This window comes from Nycticebus coucang, chromosome 12 (assembly GCF_027406575.1).
Source record: "Nycticebus coucang isolate mNycCou1 chromosome 12, mNycCou1.pri, whole genome shotgun sequence".
Lineage (NCBI taxonomy): Eukaryota > Metazoa > Chordata > Mammalia > Primates > Lorisidae > Nycticebus > Nycticebus coucang.
The window spans coordinates 9,752,546-9,769,483 of NC_069791.1; the positions used below are offsets into that span (position 1 = coordinate 9,752,546).

A 16,938-nucleotide genomic window follows, 5' to 3' on the forward strand; every position below is an offset into this window, starting at 1 on the left:
TCCCAGCTACTTGGGAGGCTGAGGCAAGAGAATTGCTTAAGCCCAAGAGTTTGAGGTTGCTGTGAGCTATAACGCTGTGGCACTCTACCAAGGGTGACATAGTGAGACTCTGTTCCCCCTCCCCAGAAAAGTGTAGAGAAGCCAGTCATAGTGGCATGCGCTTATAGTCCCAGCTACTGGGGAAGCTGAGGCAGGAGGGATCACTTGAGCCTAAGAGTTCAAGGCTGCAGTGAGCTATGGTGACACCATTTCACTCTAGCCTGGGCAACAGAGTGAAATTTGGTCTACAAAAAATGAAAGAAAAGTGTTATAGAGACAGACTGTGTATTAGACATTCCCTGTCCCTTTCTTTTCCCACAGGCTCAGAGGAGAGTGGAAATGATGAGACACGAGGAGAGGGCCCAGCCACAGATGAGAAGAAGGAACCCAAGGTACAGAGGGACCCCCCAGACTGGGAGGTAGAGGGGTCACTCGCAGCCCTGCAGAGATGGGAGCCTTGGCCTGGCTCAGCTTAGATGGGCAAGAGCTGGTCTTGGATGGGGCTGTCCCCAGGACTAGGTTACCTCCAAAGTAAAAGGAGTAAATACAGTCACAGTGTGAGCCCTTCGTGTGGAACCTAGTTACCCTAGCCCCTGATGTTCTCCCTTTTTCTTTTGCTGGGACTTCAGGAACCCCGGGAAGGAGGGGGAACTATAGAGGAGGAAACAAAGGAGAAAGCCAGTGAGGCTCCCAAGAAGGACGAAGAGAAAGGGAAGGAAGGCGACAGCGAGAAGGAGTCAGAGAAGAGTGATGGGGACCCAATAGGTGAGCCTCCCAGAATGATAGATAGGGGTACAAGAAAGAAAGGTGACGCTACAGGACTAACTCAACCTTTGTCCTGGCCCAGTGGATCCCGAGAAGGAAAAGGAGCCAAAGGAAGGGCAGGAGGAAGTGCTGAAGGAAGTGGTGGAGTCAGAGGGGGAAAGGAAGACAAAGGTGGAGCGGGACATTGGCGAGGGCAACCTCTCCACTGCTGCTGCTGCTGCCCTGGCTGCCGCCGCAGTGAAGGCCAAGGTGAGGCCAGATCCCAGAAACCCAGAGAGGAAGATGCCCTTTCTGTAATCTTGTTTCACTTACAGGAAATCCTTATTTACTCAAGAAATAATGCTGGCCTGTTTCCTTTTCATCCTGAGAAGAGTTAGTCATCGCTAAGTTTTAAAACTTTTTATCATCTGGCCTGTTTCTAGCCCTGTTATTATTTGACTCTATCTTTTCTTTTGCTACTCTCACTTCATGTACTTTTTTTTTTTTTTTTGAGACAGAGCCTCAAGCTGTCAAGCTGTCGCCCTGGGTAGAGTGCTATGGCATCACAGCTCACAGCAACCTCCAACTCCTAGGCTCAAGCGATTCTCCTGCCTCTGCCTCCCAAGTAGCTGGGACTACAGGAGCCCGCCACAATGCCAGGCTATTTTTCGGTTGCAGCCGTCATTGTTGTTTGGCGGGCCTGGGCTGGATTCGAACCCGCCAGCTCAGATGTATGTGGCTGGCGCCCTAGCCGCTTGAGCCACAGGCACCAAGCCTCTTCATGTACTTTTTTTTCTTTTTTTTTTTTTAGAGACAGAGTTTCACTTTATGGCCCTAGGTAGAGTGCCATGGCATCACATAGCTCACAGCAACCTCCAACTCCTGGGCTTAAGCAATTCTCTTGCCTCAGCCTCCCAAGTAGCTGGGACTACAGGCGCCCACCACAACGCCCGGCTATTTTTTTTGTTGCAGTTCGGCCGGGGCCAGGTTTGAATCCGTCACCTTCGGTATATGGGGATGGCCCCTTACCGACTGAGTCACAGGTGCCGCCTGTCTTCATGTACTTTTAAAAATATCAAGCCTGGGGTGGCGCCTGTGGCTCAGTGAGTAGGGCACCGGCCCCATTTACTGAGGGTAGCGGGTTCAAACCCAGCCTCGGGCAAACTGCAACCAAAAAATAGCCAGGCGGGCGGCGCCTGTGGCTCAGTCGGTAAGGCGCCGGCCCCATATGCCGAGGGTGGCGGGTTCAAACCCAGCCCCGGCCAAACTGCAACCAAAAAATAGCTGGGCGTTGTGGCGGGCGCCTGTAGTCCCAGCTGCTCGGGAGGCTGAGGCAAGAGAATCGCTTAAGCCCATGAGTTGGAGGTTGCTGTGAGCTGTGTGAGGCCACGGCACTCTACCAAGGGCCATAAAGTGAGACTCTGTCTCTACAAAAAAAAAAAAATAGCCAGGCGTTGTGGCGGGCGCCTGTAGTCCCAGCTGCTCCGGAGGCTGAGGCAAGAGAATCACATAAGCCTAAAAGCTTGGAGGTTGCTGTGAGCCGTGTGACGTTATGGCACTCTACCGAGGGCAAGGGCGGTAAAGTGAGACTCTGTCTCTACCAAAAAAAAAAAAAAAGTCAAGCCTGGACCAGGTGCGGTGGTTCACACCTGTAATCTCAGCACTCTGGGAGGCCGAGGTGGGTGAATTGCCTGAGCTCACAAGTTCAAGACCAGCCTGAGCCCGAGCGAGACCTTGTCTCTAAAAATAGCCGGGTGTTGTGGTGGGTGCCTATAGTCTCAGATACTTAGGAGGCTGAGGCAAGAGGATCACTTGAGCCCAAGAGTTTGAGGTTTTTCTGAGCTATGAGGCCATGGCACTCTACCAAGGGCAACAAAGTGAGACTCTGTCTCAAAACAAAAGCAAATTAACCGGATGTAGTGGTGCTTGTCTTTAGTCTCAGCTACTGAGGAGGCTGAGATAGGAGGATCACTTGAGCCAAGGAGTTTGAGATTGCTGTGAGCTATGATGCTATAGCACTCTACTGAGGGCAACAAAGTGAGACTCTGTCTCAAAAAAAAAAAAAAAAAAAAAAAATTGTGAAGCCTGTACTCCAGGTTGTGACCACAGCTGGTTCATTCTTAAACCTATGAGCATCTGCCGTGTCTCTCTTTGGATGTCTTCATCTGGGTCCTCCTACTGACGTTCTGTCCCACTTCCCCTTCCCTAGCACTTGGCTGCTGTTGAAGAGAGGAAGATCAAATCTTTGGTGGCCTTGCTGGTGGAGACCCAGATGAAAAAGTTGGAGATCAAACTCCGGCACTTTGAGGAACTGGAGACGATCATGGACCGGGAGCGAGAAGCAGTGAGTAGCCTCCCCCTTGGGAAGCAGCAGGAATCCAGAGCCCTGCCTGAGACCAAGCTGTGCTTCCACTTCAAATTGGAGGAGTCTGTGTGTGTGTGAGAGAGAGAAACAACAGTGCAGAAAGCCAGGGACTGGCAAAGTTCCAGAGCAGGTTAGGCCAGGGCAGGGGGAGCTGCCCCAGGTGGTTAAGGACCGGCCACCTGAGAAGTGACGCTTAGATGGTGAGGTCCTATAGAGCAGTGCTTGGCTCACAGTACTCTCAATAAATATTTGTTTAGTGATTGAATGGGTTTAAGGGGTGATCAGAAGTTAAGGGCCTCGGAACTTGCAAAGGGCATGAGACAGACAAGGATTACACTATTTTGTGTTTGAGAGGACATAAAAAAATAGATAGCCGGGCATGGTGGCTCATGCCTGTAATCCCAGCTCTTGGGGAGGCCGAGGCAGTAGGATTGCTTGAGTTTAGGAGTTCAAGACCAGCCTCAGCAAGAGTGAGACCCCATCTCTACTAAAAAATAAAAATAAAAAAATAGCCCAGCACTGTGACCCCCTGTAGTCCCAGCTATTCAGGAGACTGAGGCAAGAGGATCTCTTAAGCCCAAGAGTTTGAGGTTGCTTTGAGCTGTGATGATGGCATGGCACTCTACTCAGCCAAAAGAGTAAGACTCTATCTCAAAAAAATACTAATAATAAATAAATAAAATGAAATGAAAAGAAATAGAAGAAGGCTGCCGTAGAGAACTTACAGTTTAATTGGAGACATCAAACGTATAATATGGAGATGAGAAACACAATGCTTAAAGTATCCAACAAATTCAAATTAAGAGATTTCAAATCAGGGCGGCGCCTGTGGCTCAGTGAGCAGGGCGCCGGCCCCATATACCAAGGGTGGCAGGTTCAAGCCCAGCCCCGGCCAAACTGCAACAAAAAATAGCCGGGCGTTGTGGTGGGCGCCTGTAGTCCCAGCTACTCGGGAGGCTGAGGCAAGAGAATCGCCTAAGCCCAGGAGTTGGAGGTTGCTGTGAGCTGTGTGACACCACGGCACCCTACTGAGGGCGATAAAGTGAAACTCTGTCTCTACAAAAAAAAAAAAAAAAAGAGATTTCAAATCAAGTGTCTGGGTGCTGAGAGATCATGGTGTAAAGCCAAAGCTCAGAGGCTAGTGAATTGATCTGGGATAGCTTCCTAAGAAATGTGAGTTGTTAGCCAGTTTTAAAGGAGAGAAAGAACTTAGATTGATAAACACTGGAAGCATTTTCCAAAACAAAGTAATGGCAAGTTCAAAGTTTTGGAGCTAAGATGAGCTGGGGCTACCTACCACCACAGTAACTTCATTGCAATGAGAAACCATGGGGGCAGCCAGGAGACATGAAGATCATGGGAGTTCACAAGGAGGGTGGGGAGGACAAAGGAATCACAAGCACAAGATTTAGATTTTGGGAACTAGCTGAATGAGAGGCTGGATCTTTCGGAAGACAAAGCAGGGGGCAAGGCATTTATCTTTGGGATCTTCTGAAAATCAGATAACAATACTCAATTGGCACTGGCAGCTGGAGTATCAGAGGCAGCAGCTCCTGGCTGACAGACAGGCCTTCCACATGGAGCAGCTGAAGTATGCGGAGATGAGGGCCCGGCAGCAGCACTTCCAACAGATGCACCAGCAGCAGCAGCAGCCACCACCAACCCTGCCCCCCGGCTCCCAGCCTATCCCCTCCACAGGAGCTGCTGGGCCACCTGCAGTCCATGGCTTGGCTATGGCTCCAGCCTCTGTGGTCCCTGCTCCTGCTGGCAGTGGGGCCCCTCCTGGAAGCTTGGGCCCTTCTGAACAGATTGGGCAGGCAGGGTCAACTGCAGGGCCACAGCAGCAACAACCAGTTGGAGCCCCCCAGCCGGGGACAGTCCCACCAGGGGTACCCCCCCCTGGACCCCATGGTAAGTGATAAGTTCCAGAACTCTTGCTGGCTAGAGGGACCCAGGTGAAAGCCCCAGTTCTCAAAAAGATTACATGATGGGCCTGGAGATGAGGACTAGCCTCAGTTTCAGTAGAGGGGGCCTATCTCTGTTATATCTCTAAGGCAGCAGGGATCCTTACCCCCCAAACCCAGACCTTTAGAATTTTGTTCCAGGATTTAGTTTACTCCATCAGGAAAAGAGAAGATAGTGCCAAGAAGTGGCTGGATTATCCTTGCTGTGGAAGTGAGTTGGTGAGATTTTACCTCTAACCTCCATCTCCCCTCTTTCTTCTTAGGCCCCTCACCGTTCCCCAACCAACCAACTCCTCCCTCAATGATGCCAGGGGCAGTGCCAGGCAGCGGGCACCCAGGCGTGGCGGGTAATGCTCCTTTGGGTTTGCCTTTTGGCATGCCACCTCCTCCTCCTCCTCCTGCTCCATCCATCATCCCATTTGGTAGTCTAGCCGACTCCATCAGTATTAACCTACCCCCTCCTCCTAACCTGCATGGGCATCACCACCATCTCCCGTTCGCCTCGGGCACTCTCCCCCCACCTAACCTGCCTGTGTCCATGGCGAACCCTCTACATCCTAACCTGCCGGCGACCACCACCATGCCATCTTCCTTGCCTCTCGGGCCGGGGCTCGGATCCGCCGCAGCCCAGAGCCCTGCCATTGTGGCAGCTGTTCAGGGTAACCTCCTGCCCAGTGCCAGCCCACTGCCAGGTGAGAAGGGGCTAGGAGGGGAGAAGGGTGAGGGAGTGGGGTCCACCTGGAGGGAGGGGACCTGGGGAAGAAGGGGTCAGATACTAGAGTTTCCACATCCTTCTTGAACACTGGTATAATTAGAACACAGGAGGAAGGGCCTCTTTGGCTGTCCTCCACCATTTCCCACCTTAGCAGCTGCCACCTTTGGGATGATGTTGGGGCCTTTCACTGGTGGGTCACGGAGGAGTCCTGTGCACAGAGCATCTCAGTTGTAAACTTGAGAAACAGACACTTGTTTGCATGATGACTGGCATCCCTTTGCTTGTTCCCAACATGTTCAAGTGCCCCATTTAGAGAGTTCCATTGGAGGCAGGAGGATGCTTTGGGGTCTATCAGTTTTTTCCAGTGTGAGGTGCAAGAAGGTATTGGGAGAAGGAAGTTGTATGTTGTGGGTACCTCATTCATCTACCCACCCACTGCCTGCCATGTCCGGTTCTGTGTGTCTTGGTGGCCTTGGTCAGCATCCCTCTCTCCTGCCCACCTCAACTGACTCATCTTCGTTTTCTCCACAGACCCAGGCACACCCCTGCCTCCAGACCCCACAGCCCCAAGCCCAGGCACGGTCACCCCTGTGCCTCCTCCACAGTGAGGAGCCAGCCAGACATGTCTCCCCCTCACCCCCTATGGAGATCACGGTTCCAGGAACAGCCCTCCCCCCACCACTGGGACCCTTCCCCAGCCTGGAGAGTTCATCACTACGTAAGGAAAGCTCCTCCTGCCCCTCCAAAGCCCCCACCATGCCTAACAGAGGCATGCATTTTTATATTGGATTATTCAAGGACTTCTGTTTAAAAGATGTTTCTAATGTCTGGGGGAGGACAGGATGGGAATGCTGTCCTCAAAGGAAGGGCTGGGCAAAGATGTTTATACAAGATTTGAATTAACCACTTCTAAGGGTGCACCCCCATCAAAACTACTACATATTCTATGGATAAAAAAAATTAAGTCCTTAAAGGAAGTAGAGAAATTTTTAGAAGCCTCATTGGAGCTCCCTTTAACCTAAAAAATAACCAACTTTTACATTTTGCCAAGATGAGCTGTGTGAGTTTTAGGAAAGGGGAATTAAGGTTCTGGGGAGAATTCTGGGGATTGTCTCCCCAAGCTGCTTGTTAGTGATGCAGTCAATCCCCCACTAGCCTTACCCCCAGTTATTCCTATAAGCTCTCCCACTGCTTCCTCCTCATTGCTCTTCTAGGCCACGCCAGCTCAGCCAGTGATCCCTTTCCCTCTGTCAGTTTTGTTCTTAAAAGTCACTTGCTTAGTTGATGTCAGTGTATGTGTATTTGGTGGGGAAAACCTATCTTTGGAGATTCCTGTGGTAGGTAGTAGGGGCTATTCTTCTCCCTTCCCTGGGCAGTATCAGTGGACTCCTAGAAGGTACAGAAAGAGCTGTAAAAGGATGGGAAGTTTTAACAACCTGACATTTTCACAAAGCACTTAAGCACCTCCTTATAACTCAGAGCGTCACCCCCTAGCCTCTTCCCTCTCCCACCAAGATGTTTAGAATTTCAGCCGATAACTAGGGGCTCCCCGAAGACAGTCACGGGTACCCAACCTGCAGCTCAGCTTGGTTCTACTCCTTGGACTTAACACCTCCCCATTCCAGCTCCTTCCTCCTCACCCTTGATAAGAAGGCAGATGTGATTCCAGGCTCTATGCCTCTTCTTCCCGTCCCTCCCACCAGGCCTTTGTTCTCTTGTTCCCGTGTTTCTCTTCCTCTGCGTCTTGGGTTTCTTCTGTTCAGAGTTTTCTGTAAATTTTCTCTTTTCTTTCTTTTTTTTTTTTTTATAAATTAATTTGCTTTCAGTTCCATCTCGTGGATGCCTTCTGTGTTTTCTCACCTGTGGCTGTCAGGACAGGGGGCTGGGATGGGATGGGGCATCTACCTGGACTGGAGAGGCACTTTGCAAGCCAAGGATAGACTGCACCTCACTGCAAAAGGCTAAAGGTAGCACAGCTGTTCGGGCTGTTCTGCTCTCTCATCTGCCCTAAAAAAAGCTGGTTCAGACTTACACAAAATCTCCACATTGTGTGAATATTCTCTTTATCCTTTCTTTAATAGTGGTTTTAATCCTTCCCCTATTAGGGAAGAAGCAGGGCCCTCACCTACTTCTGTTATTATTGGCTCCTATCCCTGCCAAAGAGGCAGACAGACTCAGGCAGCACTAATACAGCCTGGCGTTAGTGCCAAAAAACATTCCTGAGGCCTCCCCACAAAAGACCTTATTAAGTGGTTGGGATGGTAGGGGCTGAGTTTAAGGAGCTAGAGGATTAAGAGAAGACTTAGTCTGATATGGGATGGAACAAGGGTAGCCAGCCTTGGTCCTACAGGAATTTTTGGCTTTCCTAATCCCCCAAGGGATAGCTTTTATAGCATGGACTAAAGGAGAAAGCTACTACAGACCTTTCCTGGCTTTCCTCAATCCCTGGTCCGCTGACCTTGGTTTCTGCCTCAGGCCAGAAATCCTCACCATCTCACCAACTTCCCCTTTACCCTGGGTCAGGAAGGAAAGCAGAACCAAATTAGGGGCACAGAGAACAAGTTTATTTGGTGAATGCTGATGGCAAACATCATCCCAAAGAGACAAGATGGGAAAGGTGCTGTGACCAGAGAGCCTAGGACACCTTCAGGCTAGATACAGTCTCATACAGGAAAAGGCACGGGCTCTGGGAATACTGGGAGGGTCCTCAGCCATTCAGCACCATACGGACGAGCTCTGTGGAAAGGGAAGGTGGGGGGTAAGCCAGGGAGCAGGGCTGAGGAGGGGGTACACCAGGGACCAGGAGACTATAAGACTGCAAAGGTAGCATAGGAGAAGACATGCCCACGCAACCAACCTTGGGTCAGTTTGCAGAGGAGCCACCTTGAGTCTGACCAGTTCTCCCTGCCCCTAGCTCCCCTCCCACCAGCTGTTAATCCCTCATCCCACCCTGAGCAGCAGGAACACAGCAGAGGCAGAAAAGTTCTCAACTATACCTACAGCTACTGCCAGCCACTGGCGGGAGGAGGGCTAAGTTTTGGGTTAGGGTACCTCCAAGCTGCCCAGCAGAGGGAAAGGGAGAGGGCTGTTTAGCTATAGCAGCAGAATGGGACAGGCAGCCCATCCCCTCCATGCCAGCTACCCATGCTCCAGGGCCAAAGGATCACCCTAAAGCAAGGCTGGTATGTTAGCTGGTGAGAGTTCCGGACACCAGCACCCAGGCCCTGATAAGCCAACTTCAGAGCCCCTTCTGGGAGAGAAGGAAGGCGGTACCGTCCCCCCAGCTGTCTTCCTCTTTGAGGAATCCCTCCTTTTCCCTCCCCTCCCTAGTCAGCTCCATGCAGAAACATGCCAGAAGGAGGTCAGATGGTAGTAGAGTCAGGGCAAGGGAGAGAGCACAGGTTGGGGAAAAAGAAACATTGGGGAGATGAACTAGAGGAGAGGCTGAAGGAGCCGTACCCGCCCCACGGGCCCGTCACCCCGACAGGATATGCCTCACAAACGCTGCAGGAAGGAAGAGACATTAATGGTGAAGACAAGACACAAACATGGGGCGAAGGGGTCCAGTGGTGGGGAAACAAGACAATCCATTTACTTTATTTTCAATTCCTTCCCTACCCACCCTTCACATATCACTCCTCCCTCTCCGGTCACCACCTGACTGTCCACTCCTAGGCTGGGCTGGGCCCTGCCCCTTGCTGCCTAGCTCCTTTTGGAGCCCCAGTCTGGGAATAGGAAAAAACCCAAATGCTACACTTGACCTGCACATATGGCTGCCACCACTGGGAAAACCCCAATTCACTCCTCACCTTCATAGTTGATACAACCATTACTGTCCTCATGTCCTGCCACCAGCATCTCAACTTCTTCCTCTGTCATCTTCTCACCTGCAGAAGGCATTTTTGGAATTGGGTGACAAGTGGGATATATTAGGGTGGCACCTCAGTTTAAGGACAAGGTTCACAGAGCCTTACCCAGTGTGACAAGGACATGCCGGATTTCTGCACCCATGACTGTGCCATTCCCTTCCTTGTCAAACACCCGAAGACCTTCAACATAATCCTCATAAGTGCCTTGGTCCTTGTTCTTGGCCACAGTCTGCAGCATGGGCAGAAAGTGCTCAAAGTCTAACACCTTCACATTCATCTCTGCCATAAAAGGAGGTGCAAGTATTAGGCCTGAGAAGTCACACAGGTTCTCAGGACAGCATTATGGGGATCTCAACTTAACAGATAGCTCCCACACAAAGCAGGGAAATCCATGGGATTGCTAACCAAGACATGACTTGCTTGGGGTCTATGAAAATAAAGGGACGCTCCAAACTGAAGAACTGTGGGCCCACTACCACACACTTGAGGCACCTCACCATCACTCTTGGGGTTCCCCAGGACCTTGAGCACCTCGGCGTTGGTAGGGTTCTGGCCCAGGGCCCTCATCACATCCCCACACTGGCTGTACAGGATCTTGCCATCGCCTGTTCGGTCAAACAGCTGGAAGGCTTCCTTGAATTCTGAAGATTCAGGTGAACATCAGTTGGAGAAAGGGGGTAATCCAAACTCTACTTCAGAGCTCTACTACCCACTGAAGTGTGATCATGCCGAGGAAACCAGATATCTGTACCCACTTGTACACCTGAGTCTGCTAAGAGGAATCCATTACTCTTCCAACTCAGGTGTCCCACATAAAGATAAAGCTTTCTTTCCCCGCCCCCACTCGGGGCTGCAGTAACATCCTTTTACACATACCCTCTGCCTGTAGCAGGCCTGCCCCAACCTCTGTACTGCTAAACCACTCTGGGCAGGAATTCGCCACCGCCCAGTCTGAGTTCTGTCCTTATAAGGAAGTAGGAGCAGCATTGGGACTGGGGTCATTCCAGCCTGCCACTTCCCACCAACACCTTCCAGAGGATAGACCTACAAAGTCCTATCCCTAGCAAACTCTCCTGTCCTCGTTTTCAAAATCTAGCAAGTCATTGCTCTTTACAATCTTCACAATTTCAAGCTGGGGGAAGGGAAGAGTTATCACAGGAAATGAGAAGAGGCAGGAATAGCTAATTAAGGGACAGAGGTGCACAGGCAGCGTTATACACCCTCCCCAAGCCCCGCACACAGCAGGCATTAGGTGACCAAGCTGTTTGACATACACCACCTAAAACTCACCAAGTGCCTGGGGCTCAGATCTAGAGTGGGAGGCGAAGAAGAGTGAGAAAAGAAAATGGAGGATCCAGAAGGAGGGAAAAGGGAATCCAGGGGGTACTCTTGTGCGGGCGCTGAAGAGATGACAGGTTAGGGTGAGAGAGTAGCTCGTAGAGGGGGTGTCTCTCTCCCTACGTGTAACCTCTCGGGGGTTAGAGACTACCTACCTGCAGTCTGGTCCTCAGTGAAGTCACACTGCTCAGAGAAGAGGGGAGTGGTCAGCAACTGAACTCTAATTCCCCAAGCTTCTACCCCCGTCCCACAAACAGAACCATAAACTCCTGCTTCCAAGCTGGAGCTCGCTTCCCAGCAGGACAAGGCCCCACACTTTTCAGCTCCATCTCCAACCTTCCAGACCTTCAGGTTCAGTTTGCCCCCTACCCCTGCCTTCCTCTTGCCCCTACCCATGGCGTCCCGCCTCTCACCCCAAACCCACTCATCTCCCAAGCCCGAGCCCCACCATCTTGACTGGTCTGCTCCGCAGGACCTTTTCCTGCAGTAATGGCTCCGACTCCAGGCCCAACCCTAGACTTAGTACAGCCCAATGACGTCACCCTCGGCTGATCCAGCCAATAGGAGCCCCGGATTGGGCTTCCGCGACGATTGCTGCAGTAGTAAGGTGGTGGGCGGGGCCCCTGGGGCTCCTTAAGCCCCACTTGGGCGCGGAAACCTCGCTGGGGTGGCGGGATGGAGGTGGAGCGCAGTGAATCCGCTCCCCCAATTAGAGCAACATCAAAGGATGTCACCTTTGGGAGCACAGAGTCCTCCCCTCCCTCCCCCACCTCTGAAGAAAACAGTCGGAGACCAAGGGAGGAACCGCATCTTTATTTTGAAACAATAGGTGGCCTCCTAGTGACTGGAACGTGCTTCTGCTTGCAGGGACCCGCTGGGTCTGTGGGAAAAAAAAAAGTTGCCAAGCCCTGGCGCTCGCTCAGCAACCCCACAGGAAAATGCACTGCCCTGGTTTTCTCTGCGGTCTGAGGGAAGGGATGGGGACTTGCCTCTCGAGACAGGAGGGGTGGGAGGGCCACCCACCCGCAGAGCTCAGACGCTTAGGATGTGTTTCAGGAAGGCTGCAGGGAGAGAAGGCCAGAGGGACTTCAGAGGTGGCGGAGGAAGGTAGGATGGCCCCCTCCAACTTCGGGTAACCCAGGGTGCTCCTCCCCTGCCCTCTCCAACCCTGGCCCTTCTTCTGTCCCTCTGGCCCCTCACCCTCATAGTTGATGCAACCATTGCTGTCCTCATGTCCTGCCAGAACAGTCTCCACCTCCTCCTCAGTCATCCTCTCCCCTGAAACCCAGACACAGCGTTTGACCTCTGCCATCCCTCCTTCATGCACCCAAGGGTCATGGCATCAATGTGGTACCCTGGGGACTTCCCAGAGCTACAGCCCTCAAAGGAATTCTCCCAGGTAATGGATGCCTCTGGCTTTATTTTTTTTTTTTTTTTTGCCTTGGTACTGGAGAACACTCTGATGGACAAGGAAACTGAAGCCCAGAGGATTAAAAGCATCTCTTCCAAAACAAAAACTCAGGTAGCCCACCTCATCCCAGCTCTTGTCCTTCAGGAGGCACTTTAGCCTTTGGAAAAGCAAGTCCTTCTCAGTCTCCTGCTCATGACCTACAGGACAGTAATCCCCTCCCTGGCCCACCTCCCTGTGTACACTCTCCTCTCCACCCCAAAGGAGTTCTGGTCCATGGCTCACCCAGGGTGGTGAGGACATGTCTGAGCTCTGCTCCCATGACCTTGCCATTCCCCTCCTTGTCAAACACACGAAGCCCCTCCAAGTAGTCTTGATATGTGCCTTGGTCCCGGTTCTTGGCCACTGCCTGGAGCATGGGCAGGAAAGTCTCAAAGTCCACACGCCGGGACTTCAGCTCTGGAAGTTAGAGGGGTGAGGGAGAGGTGGTTATCACTTAGGACCCAGTTCCCAACCCGTACAACAGCTTTTGTCCTATTCAGCATTCAGAATGTTTTTCTGCCTCTGTGAGAGACATATTTTTTTTTTTTTTTTGAGACCGTCTCACTATGTTGCCCTCAGTAGAGTGCCATGGTGTCACAGCTCGTAACAACTTCAAATTCTTGGGCTTAAGCAGTTCTCTTGCCTCAGCCTCCCAAGTAGCTGGGACTACAGGCGCCTGCCACAACCCAGGCTTTTTTTTGTTTTAGTTGTCATTGTTTAGCAGGCCTGGGCTGGGTTCAAACCCACCAACCCCACTGTGGCTGGCGCCCTAACCACTGCGCTACGGGTGCCAAGCCTAGAAACAGTTAAACCCTGAGCTTCATCATAGCATCCTTTGTCACCTTACCAAAATTTCATCATCAAAAATTGAAAACCTGCATTGTTCTAAGGGTTCTCTCACCGTCACTTTTGGGGTTCCCTAGGACCTTGAGCACCTCGGCGTTGGTGGGGTTCTGGCCCAGGGCCCTCATCACATCCCCACACTGGCTGTACAGGATCTTACCATCTCCTACTCGATCAAACAGCTCAAATGCTTCTTTGAACTCTGAGGTATAAGAAGGGATCGGTGTTGACCTGAGGCCAACACCCATCCCTTCACCCCCAGACAGAAGGGAGGTTCACAAATTATGTGCTAGAATTGGGCAGACGAGAGGAAAAGAGGAATAGTGTGGAGGTTTCAAGGTCAGGAACAGGGTTAGGGGAACAAAATGTGGATCTGACCAGGGCCTTGGATTGGACAGTGAGCTCAGGGGACCAGCTTCTCCTCACCCTCCAGCTGATCCTTGTTAAACTCGATCTGTGGAAGAAAAGAGCAGGTGGGGAAAGATGACAGGGCTCATTCAATCCCTCTCTAGCACTCCTCCCAAACCAACTGGCAGCCACTTCTGGGGAGGGGCCCAGAGGGACCAGGCTGGGAGCCCAGCCACTTCAGTCCCATTCCCAGCTCTTGGCCTTGGGAGAATCCCAAGAGGAGGAATTATAGGGGGGAGGGTTTCCTGGGAACTGGGTTAATCCCACACCACCTGTTCCCCTCCCTCCACTGCCCTGAGCTCTGCATCCCTCACATAACTGGGGGCTGAACAAAGGCTAAATTTACCCCTGGCCCCCAGCTGTGATTGTCTAACAAGTCTGTCCTTTTCAGCCTCCCCTTCTGGGGTTCAGAGCTGTGGCCTTTGAGTTGAACCACCAGCCAGGGACAGGCAGCAGCTCTCTTCCCTTCACCTTGAAACTGTCCTCAGAACCCAGGTGTTCCCCATCTCAGAGTCCCTGCCTCTGCGGGGGGGAGACAGCAGCATCACAAGCCTGGATGCTTCCAAATAGGAGACTAAGGGGACCCCAATCTCATGCTAGTGCTCATTGATTCTCTACCTTCACTCTCTCTCTTTCTATACAAATATATAATTTTTTTTTTTTTTTGAGTCAGAGTCTCACTCTGTTGCCCTGGGTAGAGTGCTGGGGCATCAGTTTACCTCACAGCAACCTCATAGACTCCTGGGTTCATAAATGATCCTCTTGCCTCAGGTTCCTGAGTAGCTGGCACTACAGGTGCCCTCCACAATGCCTGGCTAATTTTTTTCTATTGTTAGTAGAGACAGGATCTCCCGTTTGCTCAAGCTGGTCTGGACCTCCTGAGCTCAAGGGACCCTCCCGCCTCAGCTTCCCAGAGTGCTAGGATTACAGGCATGAGCCACCTTGCTGGGCAATTTGGATTCTCTACTTTCTAGATACTCCCTAATCCCATAGCCTGAATCCCACTCATGAGCCCCCCCACTTCCAAATTCTACCTTCACTTTGTGGAAACTCACCACAACTTTGGAGAGATCGATAGGGGGCTCCTGGGTTTTCTGAGGGGCTTGGGGAACAGCTGGCTCAGCCTTAGTCTTGACTGGAGGGGCCCCTGCTGCTGGCTTGGCAGCAGGTTTGGAGATGAGGGGCCCTGCTGGTTTCTTCACTGGAACATCCTTCTTGGGAGGCATGATGTCCGGTGGCCAAAGGACAATGTGCCGATGGGGGCACCCATCTCTGTTTAAATAGGCAGGGAGTCTGGGATGTCAAGGGGCGGGGGCAGGGGCAGTGAGCCAGTTGGCAGTGGTGATGATGAGGTAGAGGAGAGATATGCCTGTCTGCCCTCACTCCCCTGGGCTACTATGGCTCAGTACTCCTGCCCCAAGGTCTTCTCTCTGTCCATCCCTCCCTAAAGGCTGGCCCAAACAATGTTTCCTCTGGGGGCAGGAGTAGGAAGCCAAAGACTGCCTAGAATGGAGGAGTTAACCTCCCGGGTTAGGACAGGATGCTTGCCAGTGACGCTGAGATAGGGGTGAGGCAAAGGAAAGGATCCAGCAGCTTTAGATTCGAGAAGGGCCAGAAAGGAGGAGGTGGTTAGGAGGCTGTGTGAACCAGGATAAGTTAAAGTGGGGTCTGGGAGCTGTGAAAGGGAAAAAAATCAAGCTCATCCATCCATCCCCTCCAGTCTCCTCTGACTGTGGATGGGTGAGGAGCAGGAGAGATTAATCCCCCAGTCTACTAATCTCCAATGCTTGTTTCCCTAGGCACCCACCCACTCAAAACTGAAACTGTGCACAGTATAAAGAACGAACAGTAATAGAAAGGGGAGTGCGACATCCCCAGTTGTCTCCTCTGCTCAGGGTTGTTTTAGGGGCAAAGTAGGGGAAAGATGGGTTTAAGACCCACTAGCCATGCTCCCAAGAAAGGAACTATTTTCCACAAGCCCTAGGTCACTCAAGTAAAACAAAAAGTAAGGCATTTCCTAAATCTACAGGGACCCTAAATTAGAGAATTTAGGCCCTTTGTCTCCCAGAACTTGCTCACCCTGCCAGATGCCACCTCGCCCGGAGGTAAGAGCAAGTTCTGGGAGCCAAAGGGCCTAAATTCCCTATTCAAAATGATGTAGAAGCTCCTATGCCCTCTAGGAGTACTCACCCTCCAACCAGGGGGCAATTAAAAACCCTCACAGCCTGGTCACAAACCTTGCAAGGGGCGCTGAAGAAGGGTCCAATTGAGGGCGTTTGGGAATGGGGAGGGGTTGCTGGCTACTTTCGTTCTGGAGGAAAAGAAAGGGAGTGTTTAGGTAGCATTCTGCGGAGGATAGCAGCGATTCCACTAAGGCCCTGGGGGTCAGAGCATGGATACAGAGTCTCTCAGCGGAAAAAAAAAAATAAGGCGTTTGAATCTCATTACTGCAAATCGTCCCATTTTGGGAAAATCAGGAATCATTTCTCCCGCGGGGAACACCTGTCTCTCTCGCACAATAAAACACGCCTCCCCCCCCCCCACACACACACACTCCCCAAGTCTCAGAGAAAAGCTGTCCTCCCCAGCCGCCAAACACTCACCCTGCAGGGTCCGCGTAGGGGAAGGGGGCGGGGCGCAGCGCGGCGCCCTGCCCTGAAGGGTTAAAGCCGGCGGCCGCGGAGCACACTGGGAGTCATAGTCCCAGGACGCCCGTGGGCTCACGGGAATGGTGCGAAGCCGGCGCCGGGCGGGGGTATCCGGTCCCCGGCGGCTGTTGGTGTCTCCACTCTTGTTCTGAGCGGTGAACTGAACGGCAGCGAGCAATTTACAATCCACATTAACCCTAAAGCCCTGCGTGGCCCTCCTAGACATTCCTCTTGCTTAGCCCGGGTGAGCTCCTCACTCAATGGGGGTGGGAGTGTTTTCCCTGATCTGCAGGGGAGAGAGCTCGGGAAATACTGGAACTACGGCCGAGGGCGTGGAGGTCAGGCTGGACCTGACACGGGGAGAGTGCTGCCGGCACTTTTGCTTCGTCTCGGGGTTCGGAAAGAAAGAAAACAAACCAGTGAATTACTGTGTGGCTTGGAGCGGAACTTCCCACAGTTTTTTATTTTTTTGAAATGACCAGGTAGTTGGAGCAAAATATTAAGATCTGCCGTTAACACGCCCCCATTACCTACACTGTTGTCTTTTTTTTTTTT

The 16,938-nt window shown here is 52.0% G+C and overlaps 3 protein-coding genes across 15 annotated transcripts in view; 1 reads left to right on the plus strand and 2 right to left on the minus strand.

Annotated features, from left to right (window-relative positions):
• The window catches only part of SMARCC2 (SWI/SNF related, matrix associated, actin dependent regulator of chromatin subfamily c member 2), a 35,277-nt gene extending 27,406 nt beyond the window's left edge, over positions 1–7,871 (plus strand). For 4 of the 7 annotated variants that reach the window (XM_053555949.1, XM_053555950.1, XM_053555951.1 and 1 more), the window contains 7 exons: positions 361–431; positions 669–804; positions 887–1,053; positions 2,993–3,127; positions 4,678–5,059; positions 5,376–5,804; positions 6,359–7,870. In XM_053555949.1, the coding sequence (XP_053411924.1) occupies positions 361–431; positions 669–804; positions 887–1,053; positions 2,993–3,127; positions 4,678–5,059; positions 5,376–5,804; positions 6,359–6,435 (1,397 nt within the window). In that variant the 3' untranslated portion in view covers positions 6,436–7,870. Of the gene's footprint in view, positions 1–360; positions 432–668; positions 805–886; positions 1,054–2,992; positions 3,128–4,677; positions 5,060–5,375; positions 5,805–6,358 lie in introns of all 7 variants that reach the window. The other 3 variants (XM_053555953.1, XM_053555955.1, XM_053555954.1) reach the window with 3 other exon arrangements.
• Positions 7,872–8,378: 507 nt separating this feature from the next.
• MYL6 (myosin light chain 6) lies at positions 8,379–11,753 on the minus strand. 5 transcript variants are annotated; one of them, XM_053556003.1, is made up of 7 exons: positions 11,483–11,554; positions 11,190–11,217; positions 10,194–10,337; positions 9,802–9,975; positions 9,637–9,714; positions 9,287–9,331; positions 8,379–8,563 (listed from the first exon to the last, which is right to left on the minus strand). In XM_053556003.1, exons 1-6 carry the CDS (start codon positions 11,483–11,485, stop codon positions 9,303–9,305), a joined length of 456 nt encoding a protein of 151 aa, XP_053411978.1. In that variant the 5' UTR covers positions 11,486–11,554; the 3' UTR covers positions 8,379–8,563; positions 9,287–9,302. The 5 variants fall into 5 exon arrangements, with proteins under 5 accessions (XP_053411978.1, XP_053411976.1, XP_053411977.1 ...); XM_053556001.1 differs by lacking the exon at positions 9,287–9,331 and having other exon boundaries at positions 11,448–11,753; XM_053556002.1 differs by lacking the exon at positions 9,287–9,331.
• Positions 11,754–11,830: 77 nt separating this feature from the next.
• On the minus strand, positions 11,831–16,450 carry MYL6B (myosin light chain 6B). Of its 3 annotated transcripts, XM_053556004.1 has the most exons (9): positions 16,339–16,416; positions 15,973–16,046; positions 14,791–15,007; positions 13,754–13,781; positions 13,386–13,529; positions 12,728–12,901; positions 12,235–12,312; positions 12,024–12,095; positions 11,831–11,914 (listed from the first exon to the last, which is right to left on the minus strand). In XM_053556004.1, the coding sequence occupies exons 3-8, from the start codon at positions 14,959–14,961 to the stop codon at positions 12,067–12,069; spliced, it is 624 nt and encodes a 207-aa protein (XP_053411979.1). In that variant the 5' UTR covers positions 14,962–15,007; positions 15,973–16,046; positions 16,339–16,416; the 3' UTR covers positions 11,831–11,914; positions 12,024–12,066. The 3 variants fall into 3 exon arrangements, with proteins under 3 accessions (XP_053411979.1, XP_053411980.1, XP_053411981.1); XM_053556005.1 differs by lacking the exon at positions 15,973–16,046 and having other exon boundaries at positions 16,339–16,450; XM_053556006.1 differs by lacking the exon at positions 16,339–16,416 and having other exon boundaries at positions 15,973–16,270.
• Between the last annotated feature and the right edge of the window lie 488 nt (positions 16,451–16,938).

Coding starts and splice junctions, on each gene's coding strand:
- MYL6B (XM_053556005.1), bottom strand. CDS start 14,961: ATGCCTCCCAAGAAGGATGTTCCAGTGAAGAAACCAGCAGGGCCCCTC. Junction 13,782..14,790: donor TCGATCTCTCCAAAGTTGTG/GTGAGTTTCCAC, acceptor TTTCTTCCACAG/ATCGAGTTTAACAAGGATCA. Junction 12,096..12,234: donor TGGTTGCATCAACTATGAGG/GTGAGGGGCCAG, acceptor CTCTCCCTGCAG/CCTTCCTGAAACACATCCTA.
- MYL6 (XM_053555999.1), bottom strand. CDS start 11,430: ATGGGTAGGGGCAAGAGGAAGGCAGGGGTAGGGGGCAAACTGAACCTG. Junction 9,976..10,193: donor GGGGAACCCCAAGAGTGATG/GTGAGGTGCCTC, acceptor CTTTTATGGCAG/AGATGAATGTGAAGGTGTTA. Junction 8,564..9,636: donor TGGTTGTATCAACTATGAAG/GTGAGGAGTGAA, acceptor CCCTTTCCACAG/AGCTCGTCCGTATGGTGCTG.